This window comes from Bombus pascuorum, chromosome 1 (genome assembly GCF_905332965.1).
Source record: "Bombus pascuorum chromosome 1, iyBomPasc1.1, whole genome shotgun sequence".
Classification (NCBI taxonomy): domain Eukaryota; kingdom Metazoa; phylum Arthropoda; class Insecta; order Hymenoptera; family Apidae; genus Bombus; species Bombus pascuorum.
In genome coordinates this window covers 4758482-4775273 of record NC_083488.1, presented here as the reverse complement: position 1 = coordinate 4775273, position 16792 = coordinate 4758482, and the positions used below count along the sequence as shown (strand labels likewise).

At 42.1% G+C, this 16792-nt stretch overlaps 2 protein-coding genes across 2 annotated transcripts; both read right to left on the bottom strand.

The window, feature by feature from the left end:
- Window positions 1-1150: 1150 nt before the first annotated feature.
- On the bottom strand, window positions 1151-9006 carry LOC132914605 (uncharacterized abhydrolase domain-containing protein DDB_G0269086-like). Its single transcript, XM_060973841.1, has 5 exons — window positions 6798-9006; window positions 4205-5277; window positions 3010-3123; window positions 1349-2517; window positions 1151-1283 (listed from the first exon to the last, which is right to left on the bottom strand). The coding sequence occupies exons 1-5, from the start codon at window positions 7717-7719 to the stop codon at window positions 1223-1225; spliced, it is 3339 nt and encodes a 1112-aa protein (XP_060829824.1). The 5' UTR covers window positions 7720-9006; the 3' UTR covers window positions 1151-1222.
- A 317-nt stretch (window positions 9007-9323) lies between these two features.
- On the bottom strand, window positions 9324-16659 carry LOC132914597 (pneumococcal serine-rich repeat protein-like). Its single transcript, XM_060973828.1, has 2 exons — window positions 11721-16659; window positions 9324-10559 (listed from the first exon to the last, which is right to left on the bottom strand). The coding sequence occupies exons 1-2, from the start codon at window positions 13443-13445 to the stop codon at window positions 9480-9482; spliced, it is 2805 nt and encodes a 934-aa protein (XP_060829811.1). The 5' UTR covers window positions 13446-16659; the 3' UTR covers window positions 9324-9479.
- Window positions 16660-16792: the final 133 nt, after the last annotated feature.

Here is a 16792-nt window from a genome sequence, read left to right as displayed (position 1 = left end):
TCAGTTCAGTGAGCATCAATTTTACAACGTCGAACAAAGGGGACTAACAACTTGTTCGTGATCGGGTCACGTGTCGCGAAATCGTCATTGTATTCGAGGAAAAGAGGCTGGGGCTAACCTGTTCTCCTTTCGTTCGCCGGTTTCGTCGTTCTACCACGCACGATGCGCTCTCTTGGAGGCTGAAACAGTCGAATCTTTCACAAAACATCGCTTACTACATCACGAGTTTGCCATTATAAAAACTTGTAAAAGCGTATCGCATATACTTACTCGATGGTAATTGCCAAGCGATTAGGATGCACGCGTGCCCGTTTCGTAGGGTTGATGCAGAAATTTCGACGGCGATGTTTCGTGTCTGTTAAACTATATTCTTTTTAACCAACTTTCGCTGTTTCATTACAGTATCTTGTGGCCAATTAAACAAGTGGCGTTCTCTCGAGAACACCACTGTCGCGTAAGAAAACAATAATAACGGGTCATAGAGAGTTTCTTCCGGGCCATTTGAGCCAACAAGTAGGAAGCTAATCGGGCCTGGATACCTTATGGTTAATAACGTTTACGTAACAACCGTACGCAATATAGAAATTACGATCGAACTTTAAAAAAATGGAGCTGATAATACCGTTTCTTTAACGTTCGCCAGTTACCACGAACCTGCTCGGTGTGCGATAAATTTATTAACCGCGCAATCGCGTTTTATCATTCTGTTATGCGTAATTAACGAGCTGAAATTATGAAAAGGTGATTGCAAAGTAAAATCGCGCGATATCACGGAGGAAAGTAAAGAAGAAAGGGAAAGTTGCCTAGTGGCATCGTTCTTCCGAGTGAAGAGACTGTAACCTTCTGAATCACCGATCTCGGAACAAGTTCGTGGTATTTCAAGCGTTAGAGATCCTGTCTTATACCATGAATGTCATTTCTGTAAACAGGTACGTGTTCAGACTTATATCGAAATACACGACGCTCAACCATTCCTTGAGAATAATTTTTGATGATGTTGATATTATAAATAACATTACAGGGATTCCACGAGGTTGTTCTAACATACGTTTGACATTTATTAATTTCTACGCTATCATGGATCCCTAACGATGGTGAGGCAAGGAACACAGAAAAAGGTATATGCCAGGAAGAAGAGTGAAATTTGTGCTCATTTGCTAGAACAATTTAATAATGTCATCCGTACAATTTCGATTCGCATTTACTAAACTGGTGTCTCTAATCATCTCCTTTGCTTCTGCTCTATTCTAGAATATACTCTGCTTGAAGATGTTGAACCTCTCCTGCGGAAATGTTCCTGTATTGCCGTCCTTAGCTAGATCTCTTCAAGTACCTCGTCCCTACTTACTTCACTGACCATTCTTCGATGATTTCCTTCTTCGGTGGGGAAAGACGTAACAACGGAGGTAACTTAAGTTCTCCTGCCAATGCACCAGCTTCGGCGGATGCTTCTGAAGTCGCCGCAGCGGCGGATGCAGAAGCTTGTGCTTCCGCAGCAGCGGAGGCGGATGCTTGTGCTACACCAGCGGTGTTCTCTGCTTGTGCCGAGGCTTCTGCTTCCGCCTCAGCAATGGCGTTCATTGCGGTCGCACGAGCTGCGGCTGCGTCTGCGACTGCTCTGGCTTTTGCGGCCGCAACGGCGGCAGCTGCTGCATCTGCTTCCGTTTTCACCGCAGTTTCGGCAACTTTAAGGGCGAGTTGTGTTGCCTTGGCAGCAGCGGCGGCTTTAGCCTGGGCTTCGGCGGCGGCTGCAGCCTCAGCTTGCGCTAGCTCGTTCGATTTTTCAGCTTGGAGCGCAGCACGAGCATTCGCAGCAGCGGCGTTCGTTGCAAGCGCTTCCGCCTTTGCGGAAGCAGCTCTGGCCGAGGCCACGGCCGACTCAGCTTCCTCAGCAGCCTCTGCAGCCTCTAAGCTAGCCTTCGTCGCGACTGCTGCGGCGGCAGCCGCTTTTCCTTGTGCTGCAGCTGCAGCAGCAACCAACGCAGCAGCACTGTTGGTGGATTCACCTGCATTCGCGGCAGCGGCCGCTGCCGATTTTGCTTGCGCAGCGGCGGCGGCTTGTGCCTCTGCTGCAGCTTGTCCCGCGCCAAGGGTAGTTGCGATAGCCTCGCCAGAGGCCGCCGCTACTTCCGACGCCCCGGTTCCTAGTTTCTTTCCAAGGATGGCTTCACCCTTTAGTACGAGCTCGTCCTTCGTGGCAGTTGCCACGCTCGCTATCTCGGTTTCTGACGTCAATGTCTCGTCTTCTGAAGCCAATGTCTCACTTCCTGATATCAATGTCTGGCTTCCTGACACCAACGTCTCGATTTCGGAAGACGATGACGCTTCGGTCTTGACCTTCCCTACTTGCGCATTGGCAATGATTGGTTTGCTTGCGCTGGCCAGACCCCAAACCAGCAGGGACACCGCGAGTATCGATGGAATCTTCATCTTCGAGGCTGCTTCGCAAGATTGATGCCGATTGGGACACGATTTGCCCGTTTTATACGGCCATTGACAATTGTGAAAACATTGTTGTTATTACGTGAAATGTTGTTTCATGGGTTTCTAAATATTTCTTTATCTTTTCTCATCGATATCTTTATTGGTCATACCGGAGTTTATTTAGGTGGATTCGAGTCTGAAATATAGCGTTTGTTTCCTTTCCAAGCTGGTTTGGCGTTGTTTTAATGCTTGTAAGATTTTGACGGCGAACATTTATTATTTCAGTTGTACCGAATGACCCAAAAGTAAAGTAATTACTTTTAGAACCCGCGTTTTGGAAAAAAAACAAACTTTTGGAAATTTTATCGATATTTCAATTATTCCATTTCAAGTATTTGTTACATTTAAAATTATGAAAAATATTATATACATGTTTATATCTTCCAGCGCGAAATGCTGCTTTTAAAATAGAATGCAAATGTCGTCATTGACATTGAACACTTTTACTAAGATAGCATGCATTTCACCTTTTCAAGATGTTGTATTCTTGCTTTCTCTTAATTAAAAGTGATTCTGGATATTCACCGTGCCTATGCTGAGTGCTTGGTATTCTTCATTAATTCGAAATGTTGTTTTTTTATTTGCTACTTTCTCGAGTCTATCATTTAATGATTCAATGCTCCAATATTTCATCGAATCCTGTGGCATAAATGTTTAAATCAGTTGTTATTTGACTATTATTATTTGCTGCTGTGATTTGGACATTTAAATATTTTTAATGTAGTTCATATTTTTCAATATTTAGAGATGTTAGTAGTGACAGCAAAATAAAAAGTTACAAAGAAGGCAATTAAAGAAGGTAAAGGCAAATGAAAGTAGATTTATTTATTACGTTCATAGTCTACAAATATATTCGATTAAAATAACACGCTTCACGTAATTATTAAATATTGTAGATGCTATAAAAGATAAGCTAATCTCTTATCTGCTTTCCAATGTATGCATTAAACAATCATTATTTCGTTTTGCATAATTATTCAGTTGTACTCGATAATCCTATATTTATCGACCAACGTATCCGTGCGTGATTAAGTAATTAAACACCGGTTTTAAAATACATGAATTTAAATAAGTTAATTGAAGTTTGCATATTTTTGTGATAATTTATACTCGTATATTTAGTAAGTGTTATTTACTAATTTACTAATTGTGAATACTTATTGTTTTAATCTAGATTAATTTAATGCAACCGGTCTGATGTAAGACGACTATATTTAACGTATATTTATATGTAATCGAATTATACACACGCACATATGTATTATATGTTCAAAATACAAGCTATTTTGTCGTATTCTATGTTAGAAACATTTATCAAATATACAAGATTATAAGAAGACATTTATTAATTGTTTAAACTTTCAGATATTAGAAATCGCATGCTGCTCTACCGTCGCCGATATCCAACATCGTAAAGCCAAGCTAGCATGACATCAACTCATCAATCTCACGAAAGGTTCTATGGGAGATCCATCTATCAAAAAGGATTGGAGAAAAGGAAGACAACGAAAATCATCAAGAAAATACATATTTGCTAAAACAGTGGACCTTTATTATCACGTAGGTAAGCTCACTTCGACAATGTTACTCTTAATTTTTATCGACTCCGTCTGTCGTTCTTTAATCATATTCAAATAATTTTCTATCGTGTTCAATCAGATATTTCTCAAAATCGTCTAAGAAAGACTTCCTCTTGTCCCCTTCAGATATCCCTTCATTTCCCGTCCTTCTCTGAAGCACCTAAGCTGGCACTAGCTTCAGCTAAGGCTTTAGCTTCAGCGAGTGACTGAGCCGCGGCACCAGCGTCCCGTCCAAGTCCTAGAATAGCTCCATCTCCGACAGCTGCGGCTGCGCTGGCCTTCGCTGCGGCGGAAGCTTCCAGTTGTGCGGTTTGCGAGTTCTCGCTAGCCCAGTTGGCAGATCCCTCAGTGGCTGCTGCACCTGCGATCCGCGAAGCGGATTGTGCCTCTGCTGCAGCGGCAGCTTCTGCGCTGCCAGCGTCAGCGGCCAACACGGCGGCCTTGCTAGTAGCGGCAGCGGTGTTTTCTGAGGAAGCGGTGGCCTTCGTTTCCGTAGCGGCTGCAGCAGCGGCGGTTTGGGCGGCTACTGCGGCGGACCATTTCGATTGCGCGGCGGATTGTTCCGCTCTGAGGGTGGCACCTGCTTCAGCGGCGGCTGAGGTGGCGGCACGTTTCTCCAGATCGCTGGAGGTATCTTGAGCGGTCGTGGCCGCTCTGGAGGAGGCCTGGGCGCGTTGTAGCGCGGATGCGGTTGCGGCAGCTGCAGCGTCCGCGCGAGCGGAGGCAGCTTGTTGTTCAGATTGAGTTTTCAATGCTATCAAAGCCTTCTCCTGTGCCAGCAGCTGTGCCTGCGTTGCTTCTTTTACAGCGGCAGCAGCTTTGGCCTCAGCAGCAGCAGACGCTGCCGATGCACGCAGGAAAGCCTCAGCGAGGGCCGAGGCAGAAGCTTTCGCTTTGCTGGATGCCTTGGCCTCTGCGGCTGCAGTTGCCTTGGTACTAGCCAGAGCGGCAGCAGTGCTCTCGCCGAGTTTCGGAGCACCGTTCTCCTTTCGCTTCGCGCTAGTGTCCACGTTCTTCAGTAGGAGCTGCTCCACGAGGACAGACTCCTGTTTGGGAGCACCAAGTTCCAGGATACTTGCGTGCACCAGGCCCCATGTGAGCAGGCACGTGACGAAAATCGCTGGGATCTGCATGGTCGACGGAACTTTGCCGATTGATGCCGATTCTTCCGGCACGCGCCAGTTATATACCGGGGGTTGCAGTTGTACAAATAGTTAGGGCAAGCGTAGGGACTATGCAGTTGTGTAAATGCAAAGAGGTTGTTGCGATTGGCTACTCGCTGTTTCGCTTTGTTATTCTTTTCTTGATAAAGTTGTAACTTATTTTTTCGGGTCCAGGTAGTGTTTACAGGTGTGCTTTGCTTTTCCTGGTGAGAAACATGTGTAATTTTTGTTGCTCCAGCAGAATTTTGTGTAGAAAGTAAATGTTTGGTGAAATAATAAAAGGATATTCTTGTCTGTTGTTCTACGGTATTTGAAAAAAAATTTTTGGATACGATGTTCAATATTATTTATCGATAATGTATATATTTAGAATTTTGAGGTATTAAAACGTATTGTATGTACAAGGTAATTTAATTTGATAGCTTATCAATGAAAGTAGTTTTTAAATCCAATACAGATATTTCTTTCGAAATTACGTCAGTAGCCATATGTTTATAAGATCTTGAATAGTACTTTAAAATTAGCATAGTAAATTAACTATGACAGACTAAAACAATTTGAAACGTCTTATAGTTTAGACTTGTTTTAATATTTTGATATATAGATCAACAATTGCTATATTAACAATTGCAATAATTATTATTATAAGTAGTATGTACTTGTGTCTACATATCGTGTACATTTTAATATATTCTTTTTGTACATTTTATACACATTTATTTCAAAAAATATATCGAGGGTAAAAGTCTAATCTAGCTTTAATTAGTCAATTAATTTAATTAATTAATTAATCAAACCGACATCAATAGGATTATTTCTGTATAAAGTAACACACTAGTTTATTATTCATTTTTTAAACATTTTATTTATATCTTTCTATTTTTACATCTTCTCTTAAACAACAATGACATGTTACAAATGATGTCTTAAATTCCATGGGAAAATAAGATACGTAAGATAAAATACGTAAGATCGTATTCTTCGTAGTCTTGTTTCATATAAAAATTAAAAAATTCGATGGAAGGAATCTATCCATTGTGAATTTGGTGTAGAATTTTAAAAAATTATGCGAGGAAAGTCTTTGTTTTCACCATGTTCAAATGTAATTACGTGATAACTATCGTTCAAACTTCCTCATATACTTATGTAATACATATATTATGAGACTACGTTAAATTGTTTCATTGTATTTAATTAATTTCTTTCAAACAATAGGGTTTATGAAAAACTCATCAAAGAAGAAAGATTCAGACAGTTCTATTATATATCGTTTCATTATAACATAAAACAAATGAAAGAGTATCAAAATATAGGAGAAGAGCTTATAGTCAGGGAAGGAAGAAAGCATTCGCAAAGATTTCGGGTTGCTACGACAATTTATTTCCACTAAAACAATACACGGACGAATCTCAGTTGTGCTAATCATTATCTGCCTTCAAATAATCCTGCCAGTAGTCATCATGTTTAACCAAATTATCAAAGATAGTCGCGTTTGTCCCTTCGACAATGTCTTTCGTCTCTTGACCTTTGCTCTGGCTTAAACATCTACCAATTATCTTGTCTCTCGTTTAATCAATCTTCGCTAAACGTAATTTTTTCTCGTTGATGACTTTCTTCGCCCAACCGGCAGCTTTGGTCGCGGCTTCGGCTTCCGCGGCAGCGACGGCTTCCGCCGTAACCAGCAGAGTTTCAGCCTGTGCTACAGCGGAGGCTTCCGCGTTAGCTGCTTGAGATTGCAGCTGAACGGCAGTGGCAGCTTGAGCGGTGGCGGTTGCCTGTGCGCTCTGTGACTGGTCGACGGCAGCTTTGGCCTTGGCCAGTGCTACTTCCGCTTCGGCTGCGAGTTTAGTGGCCTCGGATTCGGCGCTGGCCGCTAGTCTAGCCTTAGCTAATAAACCGGCAGCAGCTTTCTTGGCAAGTTCCGCCTTAAGCTGGGCTTCCGCTGCGGCTTTCGCTTCAGCTGCCGAAGCTTTCTTGGCGATGTTTGCTTCGGCGTTGGCCCTCACCTGGGCCTCAGCAGAAGCCTCAGAGGCGGATGCAGAAGCTTTGGCAGCTGCACTAGCTGCGGCTGTCAATTGCGCCGCCCTCTCCGTCGCTGACATGGCGGCTTCGCTGGACCCAGCCGCGGCTGTCAACAACTTGCTGGCTAATTCGCTCGCTTTGATAGCTTCTTCACGCTTGGCGATAGCGATGGCAATCGCAGCGCTCGCTCCAGCTTGCGCGGCCTCTGTGTCTTTGGCCTGCTTGGTCGCAGCAGCGGCTGCAGCCCGCGCGGCTGCGTTCAACTCCATGCTCAGGCCCACATTCTGCGCTGCTCTGGCGACTTTGATCCCGTTCTCCATCGAAGCACCGAGCGCGTCAGACCCATCGCCGAGTAGTTCCGGTAAAGAAGGCGCGGATGGCTTGAGCTCCTTCTCACGCTTTACCACGTGGCCCTCGGCCAGACCACCCCAGACCAGCAGAGACGTAACCAGTATTGCTGGAATCTTCATCTTCGACGCAGCTTCGCTGATTGATGCCAATTCCGGACGGCATTCGCGGTTATATACTGATGTCCGGACAGTTGTAAAAACAGCAGGTGTTTTGCATGAAATTTGCGTCTGTTCTGACGCCACCCTAAAATATTGTTTCAACGGGTTACTGGAGGAGAGGATGTTCCGTGCTGGAGCTGCATATTGTTAAGACACGTTTATTTAGGTGTAGTGATTGTTTATAGTTAAATATCTTTATCTTGCCACGCACCTCTCGGGAGCATTTCCTTGAAGAGTGGGAGAAGAAGGGATTTTACATTGGGGGAAATTTGGAAAAGAACAGAAACGAATTGATAGAGTTATGGTAGTTTGGTGGTCATAGTTTTAGCATCTATGTTGTTCCTCTTTTTTTTGTAAATATGTACTCTTACGAAATAGTTTAGAGTAGGCTGAAATTTTCAAAGGTATCTTTCTCAAGTTATCGCTGAAGTATTCAAATATTTGAATGAATTCTCGAGTCTTGTTACTCGATTAGGCAAGGAGCTAAATTATCATTGACTCAGGCTAGTTCTGCTAACAGAAATTTCGCACGTTTGCGATTGCATGTTAACAATGAATTTCTTTGATCGATACGATCAAAGTAGTGGAAAGCGAGTAAACATTATGGGCAAATGAGCAAATAATGCGAAGAACATCTTTATTCCAATAGTGACATTATTATGACAATTGGTCACAGTAAAAGCTACTTATCCAGCATTGAAACAAATGTGTTGAGACGATAATATAATGTAATGAACTTAAATGTATTATGAAAATTTACAATAATGTTGGAAAGGAAAATTGTGAAAGTTCAAGAATATAGAACATTGGTAAGGATATTTCAGATTTAGTTTTAAAATAGAAATAAAACACTTTCATAGTTTTTATTTTACTATAAACGTTGGACTATGTTCTATAGGGATAATCATCTTAAAGAAAGAGGATAATATATAATACAATCATGCAACGAAATCCGAAGTTTAGTTGAATAAATCATATAATTAACATTTTTTTCTTCTTATATTAATATTATTAAATTTGTTGAAAATTTTACAGTGTTATAATGATATTATCAACAATTATATAACCATGTAATTTCATAGAAATAGTATGCGTGTTGATGGAACTTTATAATACCGATCAACGTCATTGCTTTCATAAATTTCTTGTTTTCTGTACCAACCCTGTATTTTACTTACAGTATTTAATTTACTTTTCAAAAAAATTATTTTAAAACGATCTTTAAAATGTAAACTTAAAATTATATTTAAAATGACGAACATCCATGACAACTGTTCCAATATTACATCTTATTTATTCAAGGCAAATCAGCTCCACTCTAATCAGTCGAAAAAAGGTTTATAAAAATATAAAATAAAAGGCGAAGAGTTTCCTATTAATGGCAATAGTTTTTTTATTCAAATACGCCGGACATAGTTGCAAACAGGATAGAGTACAACTTTAATTAAATTAAATTAAATTCCAAAGTACGAAACTAAATGAATTTATGTATCCATCTTAATTTCCCATTCCGCTAGAAAAGAGCAAAGAAGGCAACGCAAGGAATAACACCATAGACCTACGTATATGCTAAACCAATTTATTTTCATCATTACAATCTCTGTCTGACTATAGGCAACATTGACACGTGAATTTCCTCCGGAAACATCGAATGCATCCTACATTGACCAAACATTATTCTCGAACGAAACGCGTTCCCTGGTACTGCATCCAGTCATCCCTTAAATTGACCATGATTCGCTGCTCGTTTCTACCGCCAGATCACTCTCTGAGCTTGCGATCGCGGTAGTCTCTTCTTTCAACGCCAGCTTTGGCTCCGGAATTTTCGCTGGCTCGATGGGAATGGCCACGATCTCTTTGGCCACATTAATGTTAGCTCCAATAACAGCCGTTTCTGAGTTTCTGGAGCTAGCTGCGGCAGCAGCGCGTGCCTTGGCCGACGTGGAAGCGGCGAGTTCCCTGCTCTTCTTGTCGAGTTCGCTGATCAGTAGAGCGACTTCGCTCTTAGCTTCGGCTTCGGCGGCGCTCCTTGCGCTGCTCGTGGCGGCTTCCTTCGCGGAGTTTAACGCGGCTGCAGCGGCTCTGGCAGCTGCTTTGGCAGCGGCTGCCTTGGCGATGGCTTCTTCCGCTAGTTTCTCAGCTTTCAGGGCTATCTCGGCGGCGGCGCTGGCTGCTGCTGCTGCGCTGGCAGCGGCGGCCGCCTTGAGTTTGGCTTCTTCGGAAGCCAGAGCTTGATTCTTGGCTGTCTTTTCGGCGAGCTTCGCCTGCACGGCAGCCGCTGACATCGCGGATGCGGAAGCTTTTGCGGACGCTGCAGCCTCTTTGGCAGCGGAACTGGCCCATTCAGCAGTGGATTCTGCCTGCAACTCGGCTTTGGCCGTAGCTGCCGCTGACTCCTCGGCCGATTTTGCTCTAGCGGCAGCTTTGGACTGCAAAGATGCCGACTCTTGGGCTAGACTGGCCGACTGGTCGGCGGAAGCGCGTGCAGCGGTCGCGGCAGCCGCTGAGGCATCTGCCTGAAGCGCGGCATCCTTCTGCGAGGCCTGGGCTACTTGACCGGCACGAAGTCCGGATCTAGCGGTTACAGCGGTGGATGCAGTGGCCGACGCGCTACCCTGCACGATCTCGAGCAGGGGTGAGCTCGAGGTGGCGGACGCAAAGCCCCAAAGATAGAGGCACGTTACGAGCAGTGCTGGAATCTTCATGTTCGACGACGCTTCGCGGATTGATACCGGCTGTGCAAGGATGGACGGATTTATAGCGCCGCGGACAATTGTGAAAATAATGGCTCGCCTGTCTGACTAAGCGAGATTAAAAATATTGTTTCAGGTTGTGCTCTGGAGTTGGTTTTCGAGATGTTTTGCTTGCAAGTTTGGAGGTGTTTGATTAAGCGGCGTTATCAGTAGAGAACAGAGAGCGGAAGTGTCGGAGAATCGACGAATTTAGGTAACTAAATTTTGACGATCTTCAAATGACGATTTTCGTGGTATCTTTATTCTTCGGTATCAAGGTCACTTGTTTTCATTGTTTTCTTATGTTTATATTGTTTCTGGTTAAGGAAATATTTAGGGGAATGAAGAATTATGTTTTAATTTTGAAATATTTAGGACCGGTATTGCTTTTTTCGACTATTTTATGTATTTTTTGATTCACTGATACAAGTGATGAATAATGGAAAGTTATGTTATTTGAGATGTACCAGATGTACGAGTCGTGGTAAAAATAAAATTTAAGTATGAGGATAAAATTAAATATATATAAAAATCGTAATCATGGATAGAAGAGATACGTAGATATTTTAATAATACTAATTCTCTTGCACGTTAAGTGATTATTTTAACATGTTACGTTGGAGAATGACGTTCTTGCATTTATTTACTAATTTCGTGCGTTTATTCTAATAAATTATATAACAATTCGTCAAACGAGCGTATAAAGTTCATATATTACACTGTTACATTAATACCCAATTGTAAAATTTTTGTTCAAACGCAAAGCACGATTTAATACAAAGAAAGTACGCTATTCGAGACATGGATAATTCTTTATTCCATACAGGCAGTTGAGCTTAAGAAATCTACGTATGTTACAAGAAATCTGTATGTTAAATTTTATTTCATATTTTCGTACAAAAAAACACACATATAGGTCAGCAAGTAAAATAGACTACCGCATCGTCATAATAACACGCTTTATTGACAAAATTAAAAAATCACAAAACATACATCAAAATATATACAATAATCCCGCTCTTTATGCTTCTATACGTAATACATGGACTTCCATATAAATTCTACAAAAGAGAGGACGAAATCAAAGGAATTTAAAGGAAAGAAAGGGAATAAAAGACAAGATCTACATTGCTACAACGTTATATTTATAACTTTTCATATTCTTCCTCTAAAGAAATCAAAACATCATCGCTCTCCTTTACATCTATCCCAACTCTTTGCTACTTCTTATGTCTCTATTATCTCTTCCTTCTTCCCATCTTCGGTGGCTGCATCCCACAATGCTACCGCCTGTTGCTCGTTAAGCTTGGTAGCGGATGAACCCAATCCTATTACAACTCCGTCCCTTACACCTTGAAGCGCACTCGCTTGAGCCGCGGTTGCAGCTTCAAGAGCAGCACCTTTAACATCTGCTCTCGCCATGGCAGCCATCTCCTCCTTGGCCGCTGCACACACTTCCAACAACGCGGTTTCCGCTCTAGAGACCGCAGTTGTTTGGGCGGCAGCCAGTTTGGTAGCAGCATTCAGATTATTCGCCTGTGAACTTGCCAATTGATTAGAAGCAACAGCTGCAGCGGCAGCCGCGGTGGCAGCCGCTTCCACGGAGGCTTTCGCCTTCGCGATCGCTTTGTCGCGTATTTCAGCTCTGTATTTCGCATAATCCAGGGTAGCACCTTCAGCGATAGCTGCCTGTACGAGTTTACGAGCTATGGCGTAAGCTTCCGTTTGCAAAGAAGCCGCAGCTCTCGAAGAAACTATAGCCTGTTCGAGGGCGGTGCTCAGAGCGCTAGTAACGGCTCTAGCGTTGGCGGAAGCGACTGCCTGGATAACGGTGGCCTTCTGAGCCGACAAAGCCTTAAGGGCGGCGTTCGTTCGAGACATAGCCGCGATCCTGATCGATTTAGCAGCTTTTCTGGCAGCCACGCTCGCGGCTATAGAAGCTTGCACCGAGGCCTTCGCCGCTTCTTTCAGTTCTTCCGTGATTACGATTTCCTCTTCGACGTTGGTTTGAGCACGCGTGTTTAGGATGGAAATGAGTTTGGTCTGCAGTATGGAACGAGCTTGTTGCTCTGCCTTCGCCTGCGCCTGTGCCTGTGCAGCTTCTTCGGTACTGGCCTTAGCTATTGCTCGAGCGGAAGCCAAAGCCTTGGATTCCGACGCGGCCAATGCTTCTGCCTGTGCTCGAGCCTCTGCTTCTGCCTGAGCTTTAGCTTGCGCCTGTTTCAGGGCATTCAATTGAGACTTCAACAACTTTCGAGCTTCCGCTGCCTCCGCCTCGGCCTTCACTCGTGCCTCCGCTTCCAACTTGATCCTAGCTTCCGCCTTCGATTTTTCTTCTTTAAGAAGCTCAATTTGCTCGCTGGAGGAACTATGCGACTCATTGCCCACGCTGCTCCAGCTCCAGGTCTTAACCGGCCCTTTCTTCACGTACGTCTTAACAATTTGGTTCTGTTCGTCGCCGTTCGATTCCTTCTCGACGCTTTCCCAATTGGATTCGACTTTAGAACTCGATTCCTCGCTGATCTCAGCTCCGATAGATTTCTCCTTGGAAAGCGATCCATCGGTGATCAGAACTTCGTTGGAAGGTTCACTTCTTAATTTTGACGACGCTTTCTCTTCGCCGATGTCGAGTTTCTCATTCAACGCCGACAAAAGCGCTGCCGATGACGCCGCGTTTTTCGACGATGTTCGCGCGGACGAAGAGGAGAAACTCGACGCGAATGTCTCGCTGCTCGATGACGACTCTGCCTCGACTCGTTCCCCTGTCTTTCCATCGCTCTCGTGCGAAAAACCATCCAACGTAGTCGGCAGTATGTACTCCACGTTCTCTACTTGGCCATCATTTTCTTGATTCTGTGCTTCGACACTGCTCGCGAGTACGATTTCTCGGTTTATCAACGTCCAAATGACGAAACAGGCGACGAATATCTTCATCGTCGATGGAGCGACCTGCATTGATGGACATTTTCACGATTCGTCAATTATATACCGTGGTGAACAGTTGTGAAAACAATGCCGGTAGTTGGATGACGTATTGGAGGTACCATACTGATTGGAAAAATAGTATCTTTCATCGGAATTTTTAATTTCACATAAAAGACGCCGGTCCTTTCTTTTTTCTTTTTTTTTTTTTTTTTTTTTTTTACCGTAGGACCACTTTCTTTCCAAGGATTTTACCTTGAGCGTTCAATAATGATAATATTTTCATAGCTTTTTTTAATATTCATAATTTTCGTGTTCTGTGAATTATCGAAGGATTCTTACATCGTAAGGGAAACTTCGGACCTTCGTATTAGCTTTTAGAATTTCTTTTAGCTTTCTTTTTACGAAGGTCCCCGAAGAATGATAGGAGCTAAGAGATTTTATTGACCCGTCAGCGAGACTGAGCAGCAGTTCGTCGCTTGAAGAGTTCTGCAGCGGAAACCTGTACGTGTTTTATCATATACTGTCCCGAAGTCTCTCACTTCCTTAAATAAAGCTCCGTGTAATAACAATGTGAGCAGACGTGTGCAGTCTCTCGCCCCACTACCATAAATCTTTAGTGTCGCCTTCTTTTAACACCCACACGTTGTATTTTCTTTCTTACGTGTCGTATAAATTTCTCGACGAAGACGTCGAATAAATAAAAATTTCGAAAAAGAGAATGACGTCAACGATTTCTTCTCGTAGCTGATAACGGAAGCTTCTGGAAGAACTGAGAAAGATCCACGGAATTGCATTAACACCATTGTTACGAAAATCACACGCGAAGCACGCGGGAGAAACGTCTCTGTTCAAAATGATCTTCATATTTATCAGAAATTGAGGAAAAAGAGCCGTAACACTTTCAATCGCGTCACTTATATAGATCTACGTCTTTTGTCTTCGGTTTGGGAGTGGGAGTTCTCCTCTTCGATTTATTGAAATATTTATCAATAGCCTACGAATTTCTATGCGTTTTTTGGAAAAATTTAGAGATGCGAAGATGCATATAGAATACTCATAATACGCAAAAGTATATAAAATACCCAAAGTAGGTGTACTATTTGTAATACTTAAAACGGATAAAACAATTTCTTACCCATGTTGCAGTTTTTTAGTCATATTCGCAAAAAGTATAAGTTTGCATAAATATCTACATATCTCTGTTTATCGCGTGAGCGACGATTCGTCAAATAAAAATTTTCGATAGATATTTGCATTTGAAGACAATTACATGCTAGACATAGTACATGTACTCGCATTTCATTAAAAATTTCCATTCGTTTTTTAGTCTATGATTAAGTAATAATATGTAACATTTTTTTCTTAAAGAAAAAACGCATCGGCTGCTTGGGTCGCTATAGTCATCCGTCGTGGTGCGAAACATTGTCGTAAATCCGGAATGTCAGGTTCAACTCGTGTTGCAACCGGTTATCTGCTGAGAGGTTTAGTAACATCGACAATGCGCTCTCAAGTATTCCAGAGAAGGTGGCTGTTGTCGAAGGTTGAGCTAAAGAATCGAACCAGATCGTATTGTTGATTACGATTTATTAAGTGGACCCCGATAACGCCTGCGGTCGCTATTGTAACATTATATCGCGAGGAAAACAAGACGACTTGCTTTACGATCCTAAGTAGTTTCGAAATCGCTCTAATTTAAATATTGCGGTAATCGTAGCAGTAGCGTATACAACGATATATAATAGAATTCGTATAAAAATTTCTATAGAAATGAGATGTCCTGTTATTTTGCCATTTCGAAACTAAGGGGAAAACTGGATTTTTATAATTTCCTTTGATATTACGCTACGAGGAGCACATAAAGGTGCTTTCGTGCCGGATATACGGATGATGTAATTGTTTTAGAGTTCCGTAACCGGATATCGTTGCATCGTAACACATATGTGAATAACGTTCCGATCTAGTTAAATTATACCAGTGCATATATGCACACAAATGTACAAACACCTGTCAAATCTCTCATTTCGTCGTTAATGTGTTTACACATATTCGCTTAAGTGTACGGTGCACTATCTAAGATATAGTACACATGACTAAATGTCTCGTCGGTGAAAGGGAACTTCGCTTTGGCGGATTTATAACGCATAAAATTCTAGGATTTATACGAACTTTTTGCGTCAACGATTTGTTCCACTCGGCATTATTCATACATAACGAACCATTTATTTTTATACGGATATTTTTAACAATCGGAAACAGCAGAAGGATATTAAAGACTTTTTTATATTTTTACTTACGAGATACCGTATTTTTCCAAGCCTTTCGTTTATTACTAAAAAGACTTATTAAGTCACCAACATCTTATTAAAAAGAAATAACGAGTAAACGAGAAGGTTTAACGTTTTCTAAAGTTTCTAAAGTTTTCTAAATTTCTATCATGTTTTAGATATTTAAATGAAACTTCGCGATGATTGACGACCGTTGTCGACCGAAAATTGAGCTGAATCAGGATTAAGTGCAGAGTTTCGCGTGTTATGTACATTCTTTAAATTTCCTAGAAATGCATAAAAATTCATAATCTGTATATTAGTATGTCAGGAGTGACGATCATTTGATCGAGGATAAACAGCGATCGACACTTTCGTTGGCGATGGATGATTCGCTTCGTATATTAAACGGTCATATTTTATTACAGAGCACGAAGATCTTATCGTGGCACAGAAAACTGGGACAACCGCTGTATATTATCTAGCCAAACGAGAAGCCTTCTAAAATTTTCTCGTACCGCACGGAACCTAACGTAGATATGCGTCATACGCGGTCTCCCGTCCTCGTCGCCGATCGTGAAAAGGTGAAAGCAGATAGCGCGGAATAATCCTCCAATACTCACGACTATTTTCGTTTCTTCTCTTTCCATTAGAGACGAAAGGTTTGCACTCTGCAGACGAGAAGACGCCGCGTGAAATCGTAAGTCACGATAATCCGCATTTAGCAATGCGCGTTAGAAGTGACGTGTGTTGATTTTAAATGTGTACCGTATATTCTGATAAGTAAACGAACGTGTCGTTGTTAGAACGAAGCAAAGATAACGGAAAAAGAATTAAAGAAGAAAGGAAATACTAAGGAGATATTTGAAAGAATGAAAAGGAGATTATGAAATATATCGAACGATATACGAAGGGAAAGAGAAACGCTAAATTGTGTAACAAATTGTTTTTATTGGGAGTATCCTTACGTTATCGATATGATTTACTATTTTCGTAGATGCGTAAGAAGCATAATATCGTACCTGAGAATTCATTTAACTGACTAGTATAATATGTACTTCCCCTCGTCCAACATTTTAAATAATTACTCGCTATTTCTTTATTTAAGAATTG

Excerpts from the sequence above, each read along its gene's own strand:
- LOC132914605 (XM_060973841.1), bottom strand. The coding sequence starts at position 7,719 with ATGAAGATTCCAGCAATACTGGTTACGTCTCTGCTGGTCTGGGGTGGT. Across the intron at positions 5,278-6,797 it reads ACGTTTAGCGAAGATTGATT|TATTTGTACAACTGCAACCC; the intron begins AAACGAGAGACA and ends GCTTGCCCTAAC. Across the intron at positions 1,284-1,348 it reads ATCGAAGAATGGTCAGTGAA|GAGAGGTTCAACATCTTCAA; the intron begins GTAAGTAGGGAC and ends ACATTTCCGCAG.
- LOC132914597 (XM_060973828.1), bottom strand. The coding sequence starts at position 13,445 with ATGCAGGTCGCTCCATCGACGATGAAGATATTCGTCGCCTGTTTCGTC. Across the intron at positions 10,560-11,720 it reads AGGAAGAGATAATAGAGACA|TCAGACAGGCGAGCCATTAT; the intron begins TAAGAAGTAGCA and ends AATCTCGCTTAG.